Raw genomic sequence first — 24,639 nt, forward strand, 5'->3', positions numbered from 1 at the left:
GCTGAGCATCCTCAGCTCTGCCTCCTCTGCAATTCAGTGAGAATCATGTTTCACTCATCATTGCTCAGGTGCACTACAGGACTAATTTTAATAATTAATCTATTCATTTTTTTTCTTTTTTAAGTGGTTAATCAAAGTCAAGGACTGATACAGAAAAAGCCTCCACTCACAGCATCTTCAGGGAATCAAGTCTCCCTAAAGATATTTGTAAAAGTATTTTTAGTATTCTTAAATTCTAGAAATGTTGTGGTATATTTATGAACAAATGAAAAACTTAAAATATATTTGTGAGAAATAGGAAATGAACAAGAGCAATTATTAGGATGCCCATGAAATCAGGATTCTGTAGGTATGGGCAACTACATTTATGTAGCTGTATAACCCTGGATAATGTCTAAGAAGACACAAACCTGCAGGAACTGGGTTGTGTTGTACAACTGAGATGGAGATTAAAGGAAGGATGAAGTGTTATATCCCTCTCTGGGACATCACATATGAAAAGGGTCGGAAGGATTTAGGGTTTTGGAGGGAATTCTGGCCCCATTAAGCTAATATGCAGAATGCCAGTTAAATAGTAAAACTCCTATTACCACCAGCATTGTCAAGGCTTTATCACTGCACACCACAGAGAATGCAGTCCCAAGACATTCAGAGGAAACTGTGGGCACTGCTGCAGGTTTTGGCACTTAGAAGAGTCATGGATGCACACTGTGGTAAAGAGCAGGACAGTGAACTTTTCCCGCTGCTGTTTTGGGGATCTCCATGTTACAGTTCCCATGTTCAGAACTGTGATGTTGCTGGATTAAGTACAACAGGCACACAAGGAAGAGTTCAGAGCAATCTGGAGTGGTACAACTCCTAGGATCACATCTGACCCACAGCACTGATCTGGATAACATCCTCTTGCAGGAGAGAAAAAGCAATTTAGAATTCAAATAAATTTACTGGTGCTCTGCTAATCATCAGGTCAACAATAGGGAGGCTTTGCCAAAGGAATTAGCCCAGGGATCTCTGTTCAATCAGTCATATGTATTTTAGAATAGGATGGGAAAAGAATGGAGCTAACCTACCTCCACCTGCATCTAGGATATCCCTGAAAGTCTGCTTGCAGGTGAGCATCCCTCCCTCTGTCTCCCTGCTACCTGAGCAGGTGCTTCTGCAAGGGAGGAAAGCTGGGCATGGACAGATCAAGATGCTGCTGCCCTGGCTGCCACTCCTGTCAGGTCTAGGACTGCCCCAGCAGAGAGCACTGAGGAACAATCTCACCAATTGTCTAAGCAAATCACCAGCCTCTCTGTGGATTGCTAGTATTTTAGAAACTAAATAATAATATAAGAACGACCATGTAGATCCCAAAATCCTAAGTGTTCCAGGCTGCTGGAGTTCTGCTAATAGCACATTGCCTAGCAACAGCTATATTTAAAATAGGTCTTTAATCCCACTCTGAAATGTACCTATTTTACATACTGGAAGAGTATTGTAGTGTTCTGTCCTCAAGTAAATATGATGTTAGTGCTTCACACTGCATGAAACTCTCCCTGTGTAGATACAGAATGGTGTTTTTTGTTAGTTGAACACTGAATAGGATGAGCTGCACAAAATTTAATAAAACTTGCAAATAAAAATATTTGCACTCATGTTGAAGAGCTGTAATTTCTTTCATAATTAATTACAATTAAATTGTAAGACACTGAGTGAAGTGATCTATCATAATTTTGCCCCATCAAGGTAGCTGAAAGCTGTCAGATTTGACAACGAAGACATCTTTTTTCCTTCTTCCCCCCCTTCCTTTTTTAAAGCAAGACAAAGAGCACTTGAAAGCTCAGAGGGGAATGGTCTGTCTTTCATGGCAGTGGCTCAGTTAGCACCTGGACTTGTGGTGAAATTAAATGGATCAGGACAGGGCATTCAAAAAAATTTCATCCAAGACTTTTTTTCTTGAAAAATGTCAGTTCATTAGCACTAAAAGACATTTACTGTTTTAGACTGTGTTTTCACCAGGAAACGCTTCCTGACCAGGATGGCTTTTCTGAATAAAACCAGAAAGGACACTCCTGAACAATGAAAATCCCTGTGGACAGCACATTTATACAGGATGTTGGAGACATGGGGCACAATTTTCTGTTTTACTTAATATTCAGACTTGGCTATGACCCTTGGTTTCTTCAGCTCTGTATAGTTATTCACTGCTACTGCTACTGCTGGATCTATTCCATGCCATATAAATAATTAAATATTCACTGGAGCAAAAAGACCTGGATTTCCCTCATCCCCCCAGTTCCTCGTCCAGGATTATCTAAACAGTTTTGTTTTTTAAACACTGCTACAATTGCTTAATATGAGGCTGAGGTTTTGAGAGTATTTCCAATGCACATTATTTATAGAATGAAAAAGGAATCAGTAATTTCATGTATGATATCTTTGTGTAAAAAGATACACCCCAGCCTTTCAAAAGTTATTAAAACATTTCAAATACCAGCCTTTAAAGGCTCTCTAGTGTTACAAAGAAGAGAAGGTATAAGAAAGAAGCAGCTAATTCTAAAGACTCAGACATACTAGTTCTGATTCAGTCTGAGCACTTTAAATTCAAACTTCAAAAATGAAACCCCCAAATCATTCCCTTTTCCTTTCTTAGTCTCTGTCTCAATAATTGATGAAACCATCTATATGCTGATGTCAGATCTCACAAAAAAGAATGAGAAAATTTCTCCTGCTGCTCTCTTAGGCATATACTTGAATTTTTTACATATATCATATTGAATTTGGCTCTTTCAAAAAATGTCTGAAGTTCAGAGCAGCTGTATCTGTATCAGTCTGTACAATGACCCTCATTACGAGTGTTTGAATTAATGAGCTTGTGATGGTCTGGGTTCTGCCAGGGAGAGCAATCCATGCCTGCCTTTCTGGCTGGATGGCTGATGGTGGCTAAAGCCACAGCGTTCAGTGGGTCATCGTTACTGCAGCCCGGGAGAACAGAATTAAGTTATTAACAATACAACCATTTAAGCTTCAAAATGAAAATGTATGCTGCATTAATTGCATAAAATTGGACACAAGCTGGCAGTCAAACAGTCAGGGTTTGTCTCCTGACTGATTTATCTCATTACCATGTCCCCAGTGGATAGATCTTCTCGAAAGCTTTAAGTATACAACAGCAGTCTTATCTGGGAGTAGGAAACGGAACAAAAACATTAATGAACACCCTTTAGGCTGTATTTTTGGGAAATATTTTCAATTATTCAGGGGTAGAATTTTATGCTTCTAAGATTTTAATGATTTCTCTTGTTTTAAAAGTTAAAACGTAGCCAAATGAGTTTATTACAAATCCTGACTCGGGGGAAAAAAAAAAAAAGTTCACATAGGAGTGCTTTTTATTTATGAATACTTCAAAGTTTTTCTTTTACGTACTTCAAGCTATAGATTTAGACTCAATTAACTGTTTTATTTATATTTTTATAACACTTAAAAGAAGACGTAAATTAATAAATAAATGGGGTTTCCATGCTTTTCATCAGGGTAAACAGCTTTGCAGACTTGTGGATTCAATGTTATTTCTTATTGGATTGCAAAACCAAACACATTATTTACTGTCAGCTCTGCAGCCAAGGGCAGGAGGGATGAACCAACAGAGCTGTACCTGACCTCAGCCATAAATGTTACCCCAGTTAGATCCAGTGGTAGGACTGGGGCCTATCTTGCTCACAGTGTAAATAATTCCTAGGTTTACTCTTCTTTTCCAAGAAGCTTTTGAGAAGATGTATTGTCTTGTGAGTTGGGAGTGACATAAATCAGGCTGTTTAATGAACTGATTCAAGGTGCATCAAAAAGCTGAGACTACACATTGCTCCTGTTCCTATGGTTTCCTTGCATACATGGAAACATTTCTTAGGCTGCATCTGGAGCCTAGTGCAGGAAACCTGCAGGAGTTTCACACAGCAAAGAGGAGTGAAATAGTTGTACATTATCTTTTAGTACAACTAGCTTCAGTGACTGGATAAGCTAGCATGAAGGAGAAAGCATCAGGAGCATGACTGAGATGTGAAGTCTGAGAACAAGCTGTATTTTCAATTTTGGATAGTCAGAAAGCTATCCATACCTTCCACAATTTGCCAAATCCTCTTCAGGATCACATGGCATGATTTATTCAAAACTACAAAAACTTCTTATAGTGTCCAAGTGCGATTTCCAAGCACAGTATTCCTGTGCAATTACTGTTGTGAATTTAAGTTCACCTCTGTAAATGCCTGTCAGGAATGAATCAAAGGGGCACTAGGATAGTGGAAGAAGATCTGATTCAAGTGAGATGTCATGTGGATGAAGTCATTATGTAATTGCTAAGAAAGTCCAAAAGACACCATCAGTCTACAGTAACTGTCTAAAGAAAACCTATGGTGTCCTTTCAGTGAACAATTTAGGGTAAGCATATAAGTTTATAGTAATTGTGCTTAGAACAAGGCACATAACAGAACGACCAAGAAGATATTAAACAATGAAAAAACCCTAAAATACAAACCAACAAAACTAGCCTATTTCAGTCAGTTGTATGGCTTTTCAAAAAAAAAAAAAAACCCACAAAAGCTGATTATACATGGATCCACTAAAAGAGTCTTTCTAGAACTGAAGGAGGATGTGTGCGACATTAATCTGCTCTGAGCTGCGGTATATCTCAGGAAATCTGCAGCCAGCTGGCACATGCAGGTGCTCTTCTCCTTTCCCTTGACATCCACCTGTGCTCCCTCCCCTGCTGTGTCTGCTTGGTTCACTCTGGGAGACAGAGGACACGCCTGAGTTTCGAGTCTAATGTCCTTCCAGGGACAGCAATAGGGAACTTCATATACTTTTTTCTTATAGAACTACTAAGCTGATTTTTTAAAAGCAAACACTTTTGTTTGGAACATGCTTCAAGGACCCTTCAGCCTTATGTAATGAATTTGTTACTATGCAATAACACAGGATCAAATATTTTTTCTAATTACATTACTCTAAAATGACTAAAGGACATACCCCTCTTTTTTTCTAAGTATGTCCAGGGACCATAGAATTGGGGCTTTAATGGCAGAGAGAAGGAAGATAAAACCTTGATTCATGTGAAAGCTCTGGTCTTGCTGAGAAATTGCATGCATTGGGTTTGGCAACATGGAAGCTGTTGATCCTGTCCACTGAACAGGGCAAGTATTTTCTGACTCAGTTATTATTTAGCACAGCAGGTATTGTTGCTGAACAGCACTGTGGTTTAAACTAATCTGTTTCAAGCAAAGTTGCAGACTCGGTCTTTATTGCCACTATATAATTAATTCTCTCCACTTTATCCACAATGGCATAAGAAATGCCATGGAGACACCTTTAACTGAAGCCACTGAGAGGTTAATGAAAAGGGGACTATTACTCTTTAAAAAAGAATAATAAAGGCATTGCTAGTCCCAGTAGGAATTTATTTCCACTAAAAAGGCAGACTGAGAAATAACAGTAGATATAAAAAAATGTTTTAAACAGCTATTTTCTGAAAAACACACAGTTAACAGTGGAGTATATCTTTCATATCTATCTAAGAAACATAGCTTAGCATTTATCACAAAAAAACCCATTGAATTTTTCAGAGCATAAATATTCACTGAAAAATGTGAGATGGTGCTATGTTTTGTTGTGGTGGAAGTCAGAGGTCAAGGAACATTTTTGATAATAATTCTTAGAATATCAAGAAATGTCAGGAATACTGATTGTGCAATGTTTCACTGAAGAACAAGGATAATAAAGTAAGGAAGCCAAAGACACAGTGGACTTGATGACATCACTGTGATGTGACTCACCTCAGAGGGGCTGCTTTTTTTTTCTTTTTTTTTTTTTCTTTTCTTTATTTTTTTTTTATGGTAACAATGGTCAGTCAGACCATGTTCTTTATTGAAGCTTGGGAAAATGTAATCTCTTAGATGCTTTGAATATTTATTTTTTATAAGAAATATGTTCAGTTTGAATAGTCTAGATTAAGTACATGAAATTTGTGAGTATATGAAAAAACAGCACAGTAATGGATTTGCCAGGAATTCTTCTGCATTGATTGCAGCAGTATTACTAATCCTGAATCAACCTAAATGTACAGAACTGAATAAGTATTAGAGCTGTACATTAAAATTTGATAAATGCACTAATCCATTAATTTTACCTTTTTTTGTTGAATAAATTATTTGACAAATAATGGTAAAATTCATCAAATAAATTATCTGATGAATGTATTTTTTAAGTAATCGACTACCTCTAATGAATATGCAGGCAGTTCCTTAATGAAAAGCATTACTCTACTGCTAGCCTGCTTTCATCACTCATATGTCACTTTTTTGCATTTTGCAACTGCAATCTGTATATTTTATTCATTTACCCATTCATTTATATAAGAAAGGTGCAAACCAGTATAGTTAATCAATCACTGAAGTTCTTAGAATGTTTTTGCTTTACAGCTGATTATTCATTACATTTATTAAAAAAAGAGCTTGGATTTTCTGGGGACACCACTCCAAGAATTATTCTTGGCTTGTACGTTCTAAGTCAAGTGCACAAGAATGCTCTGAAAATTGCAGGGTTCATGTATAAGCCATTTTTATAGTTGTAAACACTACAATTACCAATTGTTTCAAGAAACTGGAACTTGAAGCCAAGCCAGACACCTTCAAAGTCCCTAAAAACACTCATCAGAGAGGTAAAACAAGGAATCGCATGCAGGAGCTACCTCCTCACTGCACAGCACTGGGATGTTTGGATAAAAGCCACAGAGAGGATTATTTGGATGATGTTCAATTTTGGAAATGTTCCAACCTCAAAGAGCAAGTCTGTATTTTTTATTAGAGAGGTGATCTCAACAAATGATAGTGATAGATTTATACTGTCAAATGGCAAATTTTACCTATTAATGTTACAACACGTCACACTTCTGAGTCCTGGTTCCTCACAGAGGTGTGCCAATTTATTGTGACAGTGACAGTAGGTACAACAGTCAAGTCTGCATGACTCTGTCGATACTGTAAAGGCACAAATCATGTTTTCATGGGTGACTTTGAACTTGCTGCACAAAGCTCAGCTGAACAGATTTGATGGGAGAACATTGTGGGAGACAGGTATATTAGAAGGGCTGGCTAGAGCTGCACTTGGAATAGCAGTGATTCTTTTCCAAATTTTCCTTTTAATGTCTCATAGACTTTCATAACTACAGTGTTAACAGCCCTTGGCCAACCCTTCCAGACATCATTTCTACTCCCAAATGGATAGCTAATATATAACTGAACCTCAAAATAGGTACAAGTGGAAGAACTTATGCTGTGTCTATAGAGTTTAAAAGATGAAGATTCCAAAACCACCAGGGGTACAGAATAAAGCCCTTACACAGGTCTACTCCCACTCAAAAAGCTATGATGCCAGAGGTGGGGAAAGCCATGTTGAAAGGCTCCAAAACGGGAAGGAGTTTGTTGCTGACAGAAATCACATGCTAATCAAAACTGCAGCCACATCACCCTGGCGACAAATACTCATTTCCATTCTGTACACTTATTACCAGGGAGATTATTACTGTAAGAATGTATTACAATAGAAAAGAAAGTCATCTAGGGCTTCTTTTTATTCTCTGAGTTTTTATTCCTCCCCCATTTTCATATCTTTTATCTCTGGGGTTTATATTTGTCTTTGCCTCAATCAGTCTTTGGCTGCCATGTGTGTGAATGTTTGTCCCTTAAAGCTTGAGATAAACTCACGTTCCTATTAAAAAGTTTAAATACTTGTTATAAATAATTTCTCCATACTTGTATGCTTTGATCTAATCTACTGCATAGTTTTAGTTAAAATGGTTGTGGTTCTAAAGATTACAAATATTAGGAGGAAGGAATAAATTGTAGAAATTATCTTCAGTTTGCAGCTTGTTTTCTAAAGGTTTAAAATGCTCTTTCTTTGCTAAGTCCATCTAAAGAGCTTCTGACCCACTTCTTTTCATGTACAGTCACCAATCTAATAATAATAATAATAATTTTTAGATGGGATCAATAAGGCCATTACTTTCCACTTAAGTCTTCTAATAGAACCTTAGTATTAATAAGCAAACACCTTCAGAAGTAGTGTTTCTGCTCAGGCAATCAGAGAAGAACTTAATTTGTACTCTTGATAAACACTTGAGCTCCCTATGCTTCATTTTTACTACAGATTTACAGCCCAAGGACATGTCTGAAACAACGTGCCCTGAGACAGCTAACCATTGGTACAGGAGTGGTTCTGTTCATCATTTACATGCTGTCTCAGAAGTGTATTACACTATAATCCAAACCACAAATCTCCTGGGTCCCACTCACAGAAAGGGAAACCACCATTTGGGTACATGGGTATTTGTCCTGACAATGATTTTAATGGTTTTGTGCAAGAATTTTGCGGTGAGTAGCCCTCCAGAGAATTGGTATCCATGGTCTCCTAACTGTCTTGGAAAATCTGCAAATTCAATGCTATTAGCAGATGAAGTTTAGGATTAAAGGTAAACTTGAAGCTGCCAGATATTTCAGCTTTGAATATGGTGGTTGTAGTGCCCTATCTGGTTATTCTAGAACAAAAATGATATTTTCTTGTCAGAGTTCTTAATCAATATTTTTTTAATTCTTTCTCTTTAATTAGCTGTGGGCAGAATGGAAATATTAGGAAAAGATTGGCTCCTGCAATTAAAAGGACTGCCTGAGTGGCACTATTTTGGAAAGAGAAATCTTTGTCATGTTGAGCCCATGCAGTGTTCTCAACAGGAAGGCTGGACAATGGAAACAGAATTACTGTTCCATTCCACACCAACAATGTGCTTCCCACGGAGAAGACATCTTACACCAACTTCCTCTTCCTGTGTCAGTGCCTATTTTCATAGGGTTTTCCATATTTTCGTTTATTACCTGGATGGAGCATGAGCAAAATATCTAGGTACCTACACCCTTAGAAAATATCCCTCTTGAAGTTCAGGCTTCATTTTGCTGTCAAAACAAGCTGTCAAAACCCTCAAAAAAACCTTGGAGCTGCTGAAGCACCTTGCTGAAAGCAGATTGCCTTTCCCCCCACGATCTAGGAGCACATTGTTATGAAGAGACGCTAAATGAAAGCATGCAAATGCTGTGAAAACAAATTAGCACAAAATACTTCTATAACACACAAAAAGTAGTTGAACAACTACAGGGCTCTTTGCTGTTCAGCTACAGGTCTTAGGCAAAGGAGTGAGAGAAAAACAAACTGTCTGGCTGCTTTCCTCATCCATAGGAGGAGGCTGCGCTGGCATACAGGCCTGGATCATCTTCTAACACCTCCCTTTTTCCTTTAATTTGCAGGGATTGCTGGAAGATCTGGAGTGCTCAGAGAATGTCTACAGGCCTGAGAGTCCAGCTTGCAGGATTTGCTTCTGCAGCCAGCCAGATTTACAGCAAAGCCACTGCAGACCAGCTCTGCCTCTGTGCTGTGTACCTGAGATCCCTGCTGGGCACAGCTCAGCTGGAGCTGAAAACAAGGTTACAGATGCCTGCTCTTGGGGCATTTTGTGTGTTTTGATAATGCGATTTTCGTGTGCTAACCCTACAGAGATACATCACTGTGCATAAATCTTTACTTGAGGGCAAATGAGGAGCAGCAATGAGAGAAATAACAACAAAACCCCAGCCCTGCTGCCTCCATGGAAGGAAAGATAAGGTCCAAAGAGGAAATAGGAAATTGTAAACATAAACCTAAGAATTGTAAGAATTTCCTAGTAAAGGACGATGCCTTGCCATGATTTTATTCATCTTATTAACCTGCTGGACACCAGGGTTATCTGACCCAGAAGCACTGACCCAAGGGAGGTCAGGGTGCTTTGCCTCTCCAAATTTGCTGTGCTCACCACAAGGGTGAGATGGGCAGGCATACCCTTGCATTGTTGTTGTTTCCAGCTGTACCCAATATGCAGTGGGAATTTGGTGTGAAATTTGACCAGAATTATATCTGATACTTTATTAAGCTTTGAAATGGATAGTTTCAAACATAAAACTGTTTCACTAGCAAGTTGAATGGGTTATGATCTTCCTCTTTTTTTTTTTTTAACAAATCCCCACATTGTACCAAATAGCTTAAAAAGGAGCACAGCTGTAACTGACTTGACCGTGGGTGCTGTGAGGCCTCAGTATTGCACCTTCTCCTCCTGTTAGCTCAGCTATCACTGTCAACACAGTCGTACAGAATACAGCCCCATTACAGCCAGAATGGTTCCTTAAACTTTATAGCACTTAGGAATGCTCCTGAGACACCAAAAATATCTCGATTCAGAATTGAACATGTAATACCTGCCAAATTTGCAGGTTTGAAACCACTTCCAATAGGAATTAAAAAGGCCCTCTTCACAGCTGAAATAGGGCTATCAATACTTGACTTGTCTGCCCATGTGAAATAGCAGGTTCTTTTCTCTGACGTCGCAATTTAGTTTAAAATGGCTTTGATGATGACAGGGTACATGCGAATGATAAAACCACAAAGATGACAGTCTAATCTTACAAAGATGACCGATCACTGATAAGAGATTAAGTCACACAACATTTGAAAAACCAGATTATCTGTCTGCTAGGATGGTGTCTGTGTAACACCTCCTGCTGAGCCATGCTGAGATGCCAGTGACATACAAAGATGCTTCTCTGCAAAAACCAGAAATGCTTCACAGAATTTCACAAACCATTGGCATAAAGGAAAGAGAGTAAGAAAAAACTCCTCTGATATTATATTGAACTTTTTTTGTCAAACATTCATTTTTCAGACTAGTAAAGTATTTAGATGTACAGCATATAAATAATTTAGAGGTACTATAAAAAGGTCTAAATTAGTCAATTCTGCCCTATAATTAGCACTCACAGCTATGCTGGCAGTGGGTGGGTGATTATTAAACACCTTTTATTATTGTCTTTATGTACTACAATAAAAAATTAAAATTATACTTACAAGAATTATTAGACATGCTGGTCCTATAAAACTCCATATAAAGTTATTCTTAGTGCTGAGCCAACATCTGAAAATTAAACAGCAGAAAATGCCTTGAAATGTGCTTTTGTGATTATTGTCTCCGTCTGTACGATGATTTGGACACAGAAACAGTGACTTACACTTCTGTGGTGCCATAGTACTTGTATCCCAGTGCAGCAGAGATTCCAACAACCACAGCTGGGCTGACATAGCCAAAGACATAGAAATTCTTGTGCAAGAAACCCTTGTTGTAGATGACTCCCACAACTATAAGGTAGAGGTGAATACCTTCAATGCACATCCATGCAAAAGCAGCTAGAAGGAAATAATGGAGTAGTCCAGCAGTAATTGAACAGAAGAGCTAGAAATTCAACCAGAGAAAGCAGGAGTCACAATCCTATTAACAGGCTTTTGTCAATATATATTATAATATAACAGTACATGCAGAGCAACTGAGTGACCCTAAAGTGGGGATTCAGCCCATTTGTAATGCTGGTTAACAAGAACTTGGCCTACACCCATTTCTACATTTGCGCATTAGTGGTTTCTGTAGCAAATGGTAAAATAGACTCATTCCACTTTTAAAATTAGTTTCTGTCTTCCCATAGGTGGTTTGACTAATTTGATCCTATTGTTATAATTGAGTAGTATATAGGCTTGTTCTACAGGAAGTTAATTTTTATTATTTTGATAACATTGTAATTAGGAATCACAAGGAATTATTTCTGAAATATCTGTTGTTATACAAAGTGTTTGTAAAATGATATTTTTCAATCCATCAATGCTGGAGTGTTACCTCAGGGATAGCAGCTTGTATTTTTTCAAGTGATTTTAAATCCTATTCAGCTACTTATAGTAGGATATTTTGATAATTTATGCATAATTTTATTTCTTGAAACTAATCTGAGATGCAAAAATCAACCCCCCAGCTTTCTGAAAAGCAAAAGGAACAGGTCAAGACCTCACATGTGGTCCTCCAGCTAACGGTTCAATATCTCAGATGTCAGCTTGGGATTGCAGCTCTGGCCTGATTTCAGAGAACACTGTTAACCTGGGGGCCACCAACGTGGCTTTATACAGCATCCTAAGTGAAATGAAAATGCTAAACACATTGAGATCTCATTCTCAGTAAAGGTGACAAATTTTAAGTGAAATCCATGGAGCAAAGTCAATACACACCAGCTCAGATGAAGGCCCTGCCTCTTTAAATGACCATTTTGTATTTCCTGTTACTGTACTGGGAAGGCAGGGTCACTATTGTAGGTAGGAAGTGTGGGGAGTGGAAGGAAGATCTTATCTTATACTGTATATTTATTTTGCAATACAAAATCAAGGCACAAGTGAAAACTACCCACCTTATTATTGTTCATATTAATTCCAATCAGAAAAATAAGTTCTGCCAGGAAAAGGCTGCAGCAGAGGTTTTTGTGAATTGTCGTTCTAGTGCTTTGAATTTCACTGAAGAACCAGAAGGTGAAAATGCACATGGAGAGGCAAATCAACGAAATAATTATTCCTAGCTGAGTGATTCTTGTAAGAATGCTATAATTTGTAACACCCTGGGGGAAAATTATAATATAGTATTTAAAAGAACAGCTTTGTAACATCTCAAGAAAGACCTCATTCCATAATACAGCTCTTTTCTTCTCTTCTACAAAATATTAATCAAAACTGTTTGTAGAGTTTCACTGGAAATATACACTTTGGATAATCTAAAAAGTGTTGGGTTTTTGTGAGACAGATATAATTCTAGGGGAAATTAGTAATAAACTGTATATATTCCTGCTCTTGCATTTTCTGATATTTCTTAACGAAACTTTTTATTAACATCAGTATCTCCTAATAAGATTTTCAAAATCAGATCATTTCAGTGAATGACAAACACACTGGCAGTAGGACATCTATTAATATGACACAAATATTTTCTAATATAAAAGAACTTATCACAGCAGTGACTTAGATAAGCAAAACTGAATTACTGTCTTACTGAATTTGCAACATGATCAAAACAAGACTCTGAAATAACAATCACTTCAAGCAAATGCTATTCCAGAACATGAACTTTCTCCTGAGAAACACAAGATACTTCAATACTGGACGTGAATATTTTCTGTATAAGAATACAATTTCTTTTGCTGTTTGCTATTTGAACAAAGAAACTCTGAAATACATGACTGTACATCAGCAAAAGGATGGTATTCAGCTGACCATAAAATATATCCCAGTATTTTTTTTTGCTAAATAAAGGATGAGAGATTCTTCACCTCCCAGCCTTTCTTTTCAAAATAACTATATAGGTACCTGCAAAGGTTTTAAATTTCAACTGAAGACTTAGGATGCTATTTAGCAACCAGGAAACAGCCTCTATCAGCATGAAATTCACAGTGTGAGAGAACTGTCTCAATACAGTATATTCATGCTAATATTCTGCTTGCTGTCAGTTCTGATACCTTATAAAGCTGCCTCCTGAGGCAGGACCTGAGCTCCTGCAGATCTCCACTGAGACCCTGGAAATCTATGGAGCTTCTTAATGTAAGAAGGATATAAATTGAATGGCCATCCTCCCAATTTTGTGCTGGTTGGGAGTGCCCATGTTTAATAGCCATAAACTTCAGAATGGTTATGCTGCTGCAAACTCTTCAGAGAGAATTTAAAGCAGATTTTTAGATGCCAAGGTTAGACAAATGGGTGGCAAAGTTTTGAGAGACAGAAATTCAGGGCCATATGGTTACTGACCACCAATGAATGGCAGATAAATCCCACAGCAGTATTAAAGTGAGATGTAAAATGAAATGCAATGCTCCAAAAATAAGCACAACAGACTGTGTTTTTGGAACAAGATACTTTGCTGCATCACTGCTCTGTAATACTGCAGAAAGGACATAAGGAAATTCAAACACATATGGGAGGAATTTTGTTTGCTTTGTGCACAATAAATTGTGTGTTTGCTGAACAAAACCGAGAGACAACCTAAAGGGGGGTGAGTATGCAGGTTGCACTAAAATAAAAACACAAGGAAAGAAAACAGAATAAAGTATCAGGTAAAACACTAAATTAAAATAGCACTTACAACGGAGCCACCTGAGGACATCAAAACAGCAAAATGAGTCAGATGATTACATTTGCATGAGATATGAGTGGAGTTGGAATGTGTCAGCTCACAGCCTTCTGTAGCCCAGTTGCCATTCATTGTGTCTGAGTAGTTCCAAAATGCACATTTAATGTCTTTATCTGCAGTCTGGAACAGAAACAAGATGTTCTGCTGATGGCAAAAGGCAGGATATTTCCCATCAAGAGACCTTTCTTACGCTAGACCGCACAATTCATTAAAAAATGCTTGTTATCATTGGAAGGTTGGGAAACAAAAAACACATTCTGCAAGGCCTATTCCAAGCAATTAAAATGTGGCTGGGGATGGAAGCAATTTATTCACACAGCTAAAACCCCACCAAACATGTAGTCTAATCAGATTACTGAACCCCGCTGGCACCTGCAAAGATGTTGGAATTTTTACCTATTGAAAACATTGTTATATATATGCTTGCACCTGCTGAACATGGAGTAGACTCCAAGGTTACAGCCACATTGCTTATCCATTCCAAATGAGCAGTTCAAAAACTGAGACTTATTCCATGCATTTTACAAAGCAATCTGGGATAAAGCCAGGGTCATATCACACCTGCTATATCACCTGCTACACAACAGTGATGAGGAAGACTATTAGCATTATTTAGTACAGTGAGTGCTTACTAAATCTAGTCAAAGACTAAGTCTCCCCTGTAATGTAGGCTTTATAAATACATGCAAATTTATATAAAGGTGATTTCTAACTCAGAAGGGAAGAAACAAATTTAAAAGCTGTGTAACCAAGGTTAGCATCTTGTTCCATTGCTCACCTCTACAGAATTGCTTTCTTATGTTTCTGATGATTCTTTGTGCCATGTAAGGTGATTTTTCACATATGATTCAAGCCAGCAAAAATCTGTATTTGCTGGAAGTAAACTTCTCAGTTTTAATTAAAGGTGTTCAGATTTCAGAAATAACAAAACTCCAAAACTATAGGTTCTGCTGTTACCCCCTAATTCCAGGTTACCTTTTTTGCCTTAACCTTGACGCATTACTTCCCCCTTTCTTTAGTATACATGCTTAACTCTCTGATAAACTTTCAGAAAGAAAACCCACCTAAATACAGAACAATCAATATCCTGTAATATTCTCTGGTTCAGACATATACAGTTTATCCATACTACAACCCAGCAAAGATGGCATCATTGCCCTTGCTTAAGCCCCATAGCAATTTTCCTCATATTGCACTTAGGATGTCACATTTGAGATTAATCTTATTGGAGTCATAAAGTATAACTTCACATCAGCAAACAACAGAATTATGTCTTAGTTAATCATATGCTGCAGGTATGCTTACATCACATAAAATGATTGGCTAATGCTTTGTTTTACTTGAAGCTGATAATAAAAAGCCTCCTTACCTTGACATACTTTAAGGTAAATGTTATTTTCTCGAGCTCATAAAGCGTGGGTGGATTTGAGCTAATTGCAACAGCTATAACTGCAGAGCTCACTGTCTGTCTCAGCTCGGAAGGGTCTTTGGAGGAGAGGTTTTTGGGCGAGGAAAGCAGAGAGCCGATGTTGCTGTACCGCAGAAAGACAACTGCCACAGTGCCTATCAATCAAACACACCAGGGTTAGGAGTTTGGGGCGTTTTATGGAAGAACAAAATTGAAGGCATTAAGGAAACAATAAACAATAGACATTATTGCTGCTATTGCATAAAATATGCAAAACAGATGGAGTCTTTGTGGAATACTTATAAAAATGTTTTAGAGACAATGAAATATAGCTTTATTTAAAACAATGTAACTGGCATTGGAAGTAAAAACGTGTGTTCACACCGGCAATACTAATTAGATATATCCATATGTATTTTTCCTAGAGTAATGTATGCTTGCTGCTGTTCTGCAACTGGTTACACATGTGGTGTCAACTCCTATTAACTGAAATGTCTCTGACTTGAAGTAAATACTGGACTTTTCTGAAGCACCTAGCTTGCTTTGACTTCCATTACATTGGACCCAGGATGGGAAAAAGAAAAAGATATTTTAGGGTTCAATGCTGATCTTAAAAAATGTGGAGACTTTCTCCCTGGTGCCACAAGAAACCACATTTTTAGATACTCATATGATTCGAGATACAGATTAGGTGGAAGATGAAGATTTAAAAAAATCTTTTCCATGTTTATTAAATTATGTGGTATGAGTCCATACCTGTTTAAACACATGTATTTATATTTAATGGTATGCATTTATATTTAGTGGCAACAGTAGTTGCAAGCCCTTTCTGTATAACTCTGAACTACAAGCTATATCTGGGTCCTGCTGGTTTGGTACTAAAGATTACACTAAAGTTCTTGCCCCAGTGAGCTACTCTCTGAACTGAAAAATGCACCAAATTTTGAAGGAGAAGTAGCACAGAGAGTTGAGGGGGCTGGCTCAAAGTCACACAGCAGATCTATGGCTGAGAAAAGGATAAAAGCTCGGGTCTGTAGTAGCAATGCCCAGTGTGAAAGCTCATTGGACACTGTGCCACTGGATATGTTAGAAATATCAGTCTTGAGATAATCAAGGAGAAAGGGTGACAAAAATATCTTGTCTTCTCTGTAGTTAGCAGTGGGGAAGTTCAGCCTTGGTAAACTGCACATTTGGCTGTTTTCTAGTGGGTAAAAATCTGTCTAAGGTGTTTATTAACCCACCTACTCTCCAACCTTTGTTTCTTACCATTTGGATGAGGTTCCTTTCTCTTCTTTGGAGAGATCTTTACGTAATCTCCCCCTGTGTATACATGAGGGTGGATGTGTTTCATGTGGTGTGAATCAAAAGCAAAAACCTTGAGTGCTGTAAAACAAGAAAAATACTGTACAAATCACAGCTCCATTACGGCCTGCCATAATTTAGAGTTGGGTTAGTAAGTGTCCTACTGGATTGCATAATTACTTTGAATTTTAAGACTCTATCCTTGTGCAAAATATTTCAAGAAAAATGTCATGAATATAACACGTTTGTTTAAACATCTATTTTTTTTAATTTTCATGCATACATTTTGCTCTCACACTTTTTACTCTTTCTGTGAAAAATATAGTCTCTTATTTACCTTGCCTTAAATTAGGTACTGGAAAAACAATGTAGGTTACTTTAGGAAGAGCTATTGCTTTATTAAAAATGTATTTCTGAAAGGGGCTACAAATCACAATTATAAAAAGGAAAGCACAAAATTCTCCACTGAATAATAACATTTGATAAAAGCCAACTTTTGAAAAGTATATATTTTATGGCTATCCATCCACGCTACCAAATACACATTGCACCATGAACTAATGATGTGTCTTGTCAAAAAGCAAACAAGCAAACATCACCCCTTAGGACAAAAACTACATTAGAGACTATTGAGCTCTTTACTTGCTTCATTACGGCGCTGAGGTTCAATCACCCAGGATGGGAATAAAAAGAAGTCAATAGGGCTTTTTTAAAAAACAAAACAAAGTAAAGCAAAACAAAATGAAACAAAACAAATCTAAAACTTGACTGATGGAGGAATATCACTAAGCTAGACCATCTGCATTGCTTATAGCACAGCACACAAAAATAATATGAGCTATTCAATAGACCAGCTGTCAGAAAATGTTTGTAAGGGCATAAGAAATTGTTTTCTTTGGCTGGAGTTTTGTAAAGCTCATAGTTCAAGAGCTTACACCAAAAAAAGCAGTGGAGAGAGAGGGTGATGTTGTAGGTCTTAACCTAAAATAGTTGTGTCTGGCGAATATGAGACCTGTGAAAAATGTATTCATGCTGAAAAACAGTAACAACAAATTTTAGTGTTTAGGTCCAATTTGGAAATGGGCTCATTCAGTTTATAATTTTAGAACAAAACCAAGGAATACAATCATTAACCTTTCAAGGTCAGCCTTACTCTGCTCTCAGTAGAAGGAATGGTGAAACTCTTATTCCCACAGCAAAATCAGCAGGTATTGGTGGGAAGACAGCAGCACACAGGGTAGAGAAGGTAGGTGAACAAAATGGCGCAGTTGAGACTAACCAATTCTCCTCCTGGGGAATTACTCTTAAAGTGAGAAATTCCTGTTGAGATTATGCCACTCAAGATTAAACTCACTAGGTACAATCCTTATTCCAAGTTCATTTTTAAGAACTACACTGAACCAAAAAGAGTCAAAAAAATCTGTAGAAGGTAAGTCCAAATTTTGTTCCACTGGCGTTTTTTATACACATAAGATGCATAGATAATTTTGTGCTTATAAAATGAATCTAGACTGTGTGAATATGGCCATAATGAGAGATTTAAAGAGAATATGAAAACAAGTTCCTTCAGTCTCTCAATTTATTTTTTTGCTCCGGACTCAAAGGTTTAGTCTTTGAAAATTATGATACCTACACTGAAAGTCAGGTGTTAGTTACAAAAATCATACAAATTAACACCTGTTTCTTTCACATAACACCATTTCTAATCTTTATAATTGGGCTGAAACACTCCTCAGTTTAATCCACATCTGAAGTATACCTTAGAATAATTTTCTTTATCTTACCTATGTCACTTGCATTAGCATCCAGCTGGGCTGTCCTTTTGAAGCTCTGTGACATGAGAAGTGTTGCCTGCTCTGCAGTGTGCAGCAGCTTGGTCAGGCTCCTCCTTTGGTTATCTACAGGCAGAGCTTCCCAGGCTGTAATTTTGTCTTTTTGTAAAAAATTGTTCACAGTGTTGACCAAAACCTGTAAGTAAAACATGTGTTTGAGAAGAGTCACAGGCTATCTTTGGAATAAGAACAAACCCCACAGCTCCAAGGCTTGATCCACTCACGTTAATGGTGGTGTTCTGGAGGGCTTCACTGTCAGAGACGGGGTCACTCATGGTGCTCCACGGTGAATGGGACAGTGCTTCAACATATGAAATCACTTCTACAGGTAAAATGGGTCCCAAAGTATTTTTATTAATTTCTTGCAGCTTCTCCAGAGGTGTTTTTAAATGACTAATCTGAAAAATGCCAGAATTCATATCTTAATGAAACAATTAAAGCCATATTTCTGCATGTGAAAATGAACCCAATAGACTGATTTCTGTTAATTAACATACTGGTTTATAAGACACTTGTGAATAAACACTCCTACCCAATCAACATGTTGACCTATAAATTATTGATATTACACATGTCTAGTTATAACCCTCACAAACAGCCACAATTAAAAAAATGGTGCAGTATTATTGCACATTTTTTCCCTACAGCAGCTAAGTTCTATTTATCCTGATAATCTAAACTGAACTAGTAAATATTCTGCAAAAAAAATTAAATATCAATGATATGATTATTCTGCTTCTATATGAATCTATTGACTTTTCTTTTAAAATTTAACTGAAGAGGTGGGAACAGATGGGAAGTATTTATATTTTTTTAGTTGTTTTTTCTCAAATGCAAATTATAAAGCATATAGTTGAGTGAACTGTACTGCCTATTTCTCCTTCAGTGCTTCAACTTATAAACTGCTAAATGCACTTACATAAAACAGCTAGTTTAAAATATAGGCAGGAGAGTGTGAGATGAAGGTTAACCTTCCACATTTCAGTCTCATGGCTGAACAAGAGAAGAATTCTTATTTCACAATTCTGGAATCTAATTATTAAAGCACCCAACATCTGATTTTGTATGATCTCCACTCTCTGCTGTTGAACAGCTTTTATGGGGCTTGCTTTGTCTTTGACTGTAACTGAACAGAACTAAAAAACAGGCTAAAAATCTGACAGTTAATTACAATAAAGTATTTTTAATTATTAATTTAAGTTTAGTTTGAGTATATCTTTAAAAAAAAATCTCACTTTAAGATTCTGCTGTAACATTTACCATGCCTTTGCACTCAAGGTATTATATTTGATATGATGCATTACATTGCAGGCAAAGATAAAAACTATGTTAACACTACATATATGTAATACTAGGTTAATACAATCCTTTAAAATAATATTTTTTGAATCCAGTAACTGAATCAAATTGCTTAATATCAAATGCAAACATATACAATTGTTTTTTATTTATTTATGCTTATGCTTCATTTATCCTTTAAAATTAGACAATACTGTGTAACGGATAGTGCATTCATTAATATATTTTTAATTAGCTTCAGGATTTGCTGTTTCTGGTGGAAAAAAAATTCTGGTGAAAAATACTCTGGTCGCAGAGTATTTGTTTTTAAAAATCCTGTATCACTTTACCCACTCTCCTGTGAGGAGTAAATAAACCCGCATACCAAGATGCTATGGCTCCCTTTTCTATTTAGTCACTTGTTGACATTACTTTTGTAAGCTATCTTGCCTTCCTTCTGAACAAGCAAATAATTGCACATCAGTAAATGCAGCAGTGTGTAACTCCAGAAATTACAGAAACAGCTGAGTGATTACCACACTTCTGAATTTTTCATGCATCATGACTCACTTTGCTGGAAAGAGAACACGCAGATTCCCAGCAAGTTATTATCATGAGTAGAACATACAACCCAGTTCAAATAATTTGAAATTATTAAAAAGCCTTCTGTCAACATGCTTAAGTTCAATTGTATGCTTCAAGCCTTTGTTAAAAACTGTTTAAGAACTATTATAATTGAAATAGCAGTTTCAAACAGAAACAATTAAAGGATTTGAAAATTAATCTACAAACCAGTGCTACTTACCCTGGCTAAAGTTCTATTAATATGTTCAGCTATACAGTCTTTGAATAACTCACACTTGGCCCTTGGATTTTCTGTAAAAACAAAAAGGGAAACTAATTATACATTGCAGTTCAATCAATATTCAATACATAATAATTGCAAAAGCTCTTGTCTAGGTCATTCCCCACACCACCAGCATTCTGAATTTATGCACATAAAACACAGCATTCCATTCTCAGACTACAATTACAAAGACTTTATCTCGGCCAAAATTATAGCATTGAATTGGAATGAGCTCTTATATTCAGGTGGAGAATTTGGTCCCTTTTATGGGACTTCCACAGGTGGGGCAGAGAGAGTTCAAATTTACAGATCTGACAACTGTGAGGAGGTAACCATTATTTCAGATGGATCTCATCACACTGTTTAGCAAAAATACATTTACAAAATTATTCTATTCACAGGAATTGTAGATGCCACAGCCTGGCCTCTTTTTCATGTCTTGCTGATTAATCTAACTGAAGATAAATAGGCACTGGTGGGTTTCCCAGAAGATGTATCTCTATAATAACACATAAACCTTTATAATATCATGTACCTTGGCAGGAAGTGCCATCATTTGGCTTAAACTGCAATTTTCCTGTGGATGGTTGATAACCTTCCTTACAGGAGCAGCTAAACCCTCCATCCACATTTTCACATTTTGCATGATCTCCACAGGCAACGCTTCCTTCATTGCTGCACTCATCTACATCTGCAAATATTGTGAGAAATTGAATTTTTATTAAGTATGTACAGAATAACACCTTGCTGCTTTGTTGATAATAGCCCTGCACACTACAAGCAGTTTCATAATAAAATTTCATGTAATAAAAAAAAGCAACAACTAAACCCACAATCTCAATGGCAAAACCCCTGCCAATTATAATACTTAAGGATTAGAAGGATAAATCATAATTGATCATATTTTTATACCACCACTTTTATTGCTCTATAATACTACACTGCTCGTGTTTTAAAACCATATTAATTCTATCATAACAAAATGGTTGGCACGATGCAAATCATCTGAAATCCATTTTTCAGAGATTAGACTAAATAGATTTTCTCTGCTCAGTTAGAAAAAGAAAAAGACCCTGCAGACTTGTCTTTTAAGTTGCAGCTTTAAAAAGACACTGCAAAAGCTCACTCTGTCCATCTTGTTAATCTAAGAATTAAACTCTGTGCCCTTTAAAGTGCTTGGCATATCCTTTTCTATTTTTTTTAATCCACATTTAAATTACATTTGCCTAAAATGTCTCTTTGCTTCTAAATAAATTGCCATTAGGTAGACAAGTTCAGTAACTGGGAGGGGCATAGTCCAAGACTAAAACCAATGAATTCCAGTAAGGGAATCCATGAATTGATCAGTTTGGGAGAGCTGGGTACTAAATCCCTGGCTGGAGGAGTGATTATTTTGCATTATTTGGCTGGCTAAGGATAAAGATCAAATAACTCAATGGAGAAAGCAAACTGGGAACTAGACCAAATAATTCTGGAGAATGAAGTAATGGACTGTGAAGTGCTGTGCTGGAAAGGAGAAAAACATGAAGAGCTTTGGAACAGGTATATCTGAAAAATGAAGTGGTACATGAGTGGGTTTAAGTAAAGGCTGAAGGAAAGTGAAGGCAGTGCAGGGAATGGAGGAGAGAGGACGGCAACTCCAGTCAAGAACTGGTATGATGCTTAGTTTTGGGAAGAAATTGGTGAAAAAAGAGAAATGGTTAATTGATCAGTGGAAAAGAAGAGCTATCTGAATTGATAGGCAGCCTCTGCTCAGCCAGAGGCTATGTTAAAAACAGACAAGCAGAAAGCAGATTATGGGGGTGGCTGGAAATACACTATTAGCATATCTAGTTTCTACTAGATTCACACTCTGCTTTTGATACAAGAATCTTGGTGGGCTTCAAAATGGAGCATGAAATGAAGCAACAATACATGTGAAATAATATTATTGAAAAATGGAAAGATAAACTGCAAGCATATGGATATATAGAGGGAATGCAAAAAAAATACATGAAGAATACTTGAGGGCCATCTGTCTATTTGGACAGAGGTCTCCCTGGAATTTAAGACTGAAATCCCACCTTACTTTCATATATCTCTTTTTCCTAATGAGCCAATGCTCTGATTTGAACCTGATATGCTGTGTTTTGAGCCTGAAGCTCAGAAGCTTCAGGAAAACCATTCAGACTCCTGCACAGACAGGAAGGAGATGGGGGACTGGAGATGCATTTGCCCTCCACAGCACAGCCACCACTGCCCTGCAGGGAGAGCCACCAAGAAAACTCTGTGTTTAAATGGCCTGGGGCCAGCATGGAAGTTTAAAGCAGGAAGTTAAATGATGATTTTCTGCATTAGGGCAATAGTTTATTTCCATATTTAATGTCCAAAACTGCTAATGTTTCTCTTTAAGGAGCTGAGTTTTGCATTATGAGTATTTGTGTGGTTTCTGTGACCTCAGTATTCATAGTTATGGAGCTAACCACATTGTACATGAACCAATCTGGCAAAAGGGAAGGAAAATAGCATGATGTAGTGCTACACACAGGATACCTCGTAATTAAATGCTGTCATTTAAAGACACAAGGCTAAAGTTCTTACTCTTGGCATTTAAATAACCTCTCACATCAGTAAATTATAAAGCTCTGCTTGAAACAAGTGAGTGTCTGTCAGTGCCTTGTTGTGTGACTCTGTAAGACAGAGAGACTTTGAATGAAGTGGCAGGGGTGAAAATCTTGACAAAGCCAGTTTGTCTAACTTGAAAACACCACCACCCTCAAACCAAAGATTTCTTTGGCCTTGTCAGCTGCATGGAGGGCATGTGCATCTGAACAAGCCATTCATCATGTAATGCAGTGCTAAAACACCAGCAATCGACAACAATCTTTGCCAAAACTTACAGTAAAAAAAGTAATATTTGAATGCATTTCAGAACACTAAGGATCAGGTTTCTGTGTGATTTACTGATACAAATGTTTCAAAATTGTCATGACACTTTTATAAACTTTTAGATCAGTAAATAATTGATTTGTTATTATTGGGCAGTCATGCAAATTCTTTTTGTAATTATAGAAGATATAAAGTGTAACGGAGATTTTAATGAGAAGAGAGGATTATCGAAAAAAAAAAGCAGAAATTCAAGTATTTTGGCACATCTCTGGCAACAGGACTGCTATATAAAGTCTGATAGAGACACCCTGTTGAGTATATGCAAATAGATTTTCTGCAGTTGAGTTATCCATATGGAATGGGTCCATATCATGCCTATTTAATTTACTGTTTTCAGAAGAAAGAACAACTCCTGGATGACAAAATTAAAAGGCAATATGCCTGAACTTGCAAGGTACTAATCAGCTTCGTATCCCTTTTAAATCAATGAGATTGTCAGGAGCAGCCAACAGTTTGTGACAGTTGCAAGAATGCAGCTTTCAAGTTCCTGCTTTGAAATGCTGTGCACAGTAGCTGTGGGCTTTTGTTTCTTTATAGTTTGTAGTTACGCCTTTTTAACCAAATATGCAATTGTTGGACCACACATGGACAACAGCTTGTCAGTGCTTTCAGCAATCCAATTTTAGAGGAGTTTTGGGGTGAGGATCCCAAACTCTCCTCCTTGCTGTGCTGTGGGAGCAGGAGTGGGCTGCCAAGGCTGCGTGAGCAGTCTTCAGAGACAGCATTCCTGAGCAAAGGTTGAAGAACAACAGCTTTTTAAACAGAAGAGCATTTGCCACAGGTCTGCAAAAAGCCCTGGCCTTTCAGTAAATATTCAAAACAAATCCTGCAGCTGAACTTTGAAGCTTTTATAATAGCTGCGATCAGAAAAATAATATCACCAACATCACTTAGGCTAGCGTGAAAATAGATTTATAACCTTTTATTTTATTTCTTTGCTTTGTCACTCCTC

General features: G+C 37.2%; 1 protein-coding gene across 2 annotated transcripts in view; it reads right to left on the minus strand.

Annotated features, from left to right (window-relative positions):
• The window catches only part of ADGRL4 (adhesion G protein-coupled receptor L4), a 72,368-nt gene that overhangs the window by 7,493 nt on the left and 40,236 nt on the right, over positions 1-24,639 (minus strand). The window contains exons 4-13 of one of the 2 annotated variants that reach the window (XM_005482144.4): positions 21,295-21,450; positions 20,718-20,788; positions 18,859-19,032; positions 18,587-18,770; positions 16,767-16,883; positions 15,462-15,655; positions 14,045-14,212; positions 12,330-12,533; positions 11,115-11,335; positions 10,954-11,020 (exon numbers count right to left, since the gene is read on the minus strand). In XM_005482144.4, coding sequence (XP_005482201.2) covers positions 10,954-11,020; positions 11,115-11,335; positions 12,330-12,533; positions 14,045-14,212; positions 15,462-15,655; positions 16,767-16,883; positions 18,587-18,770; positions 18,859-19,032; positions 20,718-20,788; positions 21,295-21,450 — 1,556 coding nt within the window. The remainder of the gene's footprint in view (positions 1-10,953; positions 11,021-11,114; positions 11,336-12,329; positions 12,534-14,044; positions 14,213-15,461; positions 15,656-16,766; positions 16,884-18,586; positions 18,771-18,858; positions 19,033-20,717; positions 20,789-21,294; positions 21,451-24,639) is intronic. The other variant, XM_074546003.1, reaches the window with a different exon arrangement.

Source organism: Zonotrichia albicollis, chromosome 8 (assembly GCF_047830755.1).
Source record: "Zonotrichia albicollis isolate bZonAlb1 chromosome 8, bZonAlb1.hap1, whole genome shotgun sequence".
NCBI classification, from domain to species: domain Eukaryota; kingdom Metazoa; phylum Chordata; class Aves; order Passeriformes; family Passerellidae; genus Zonotrichia; species Zonotrichia albicollis.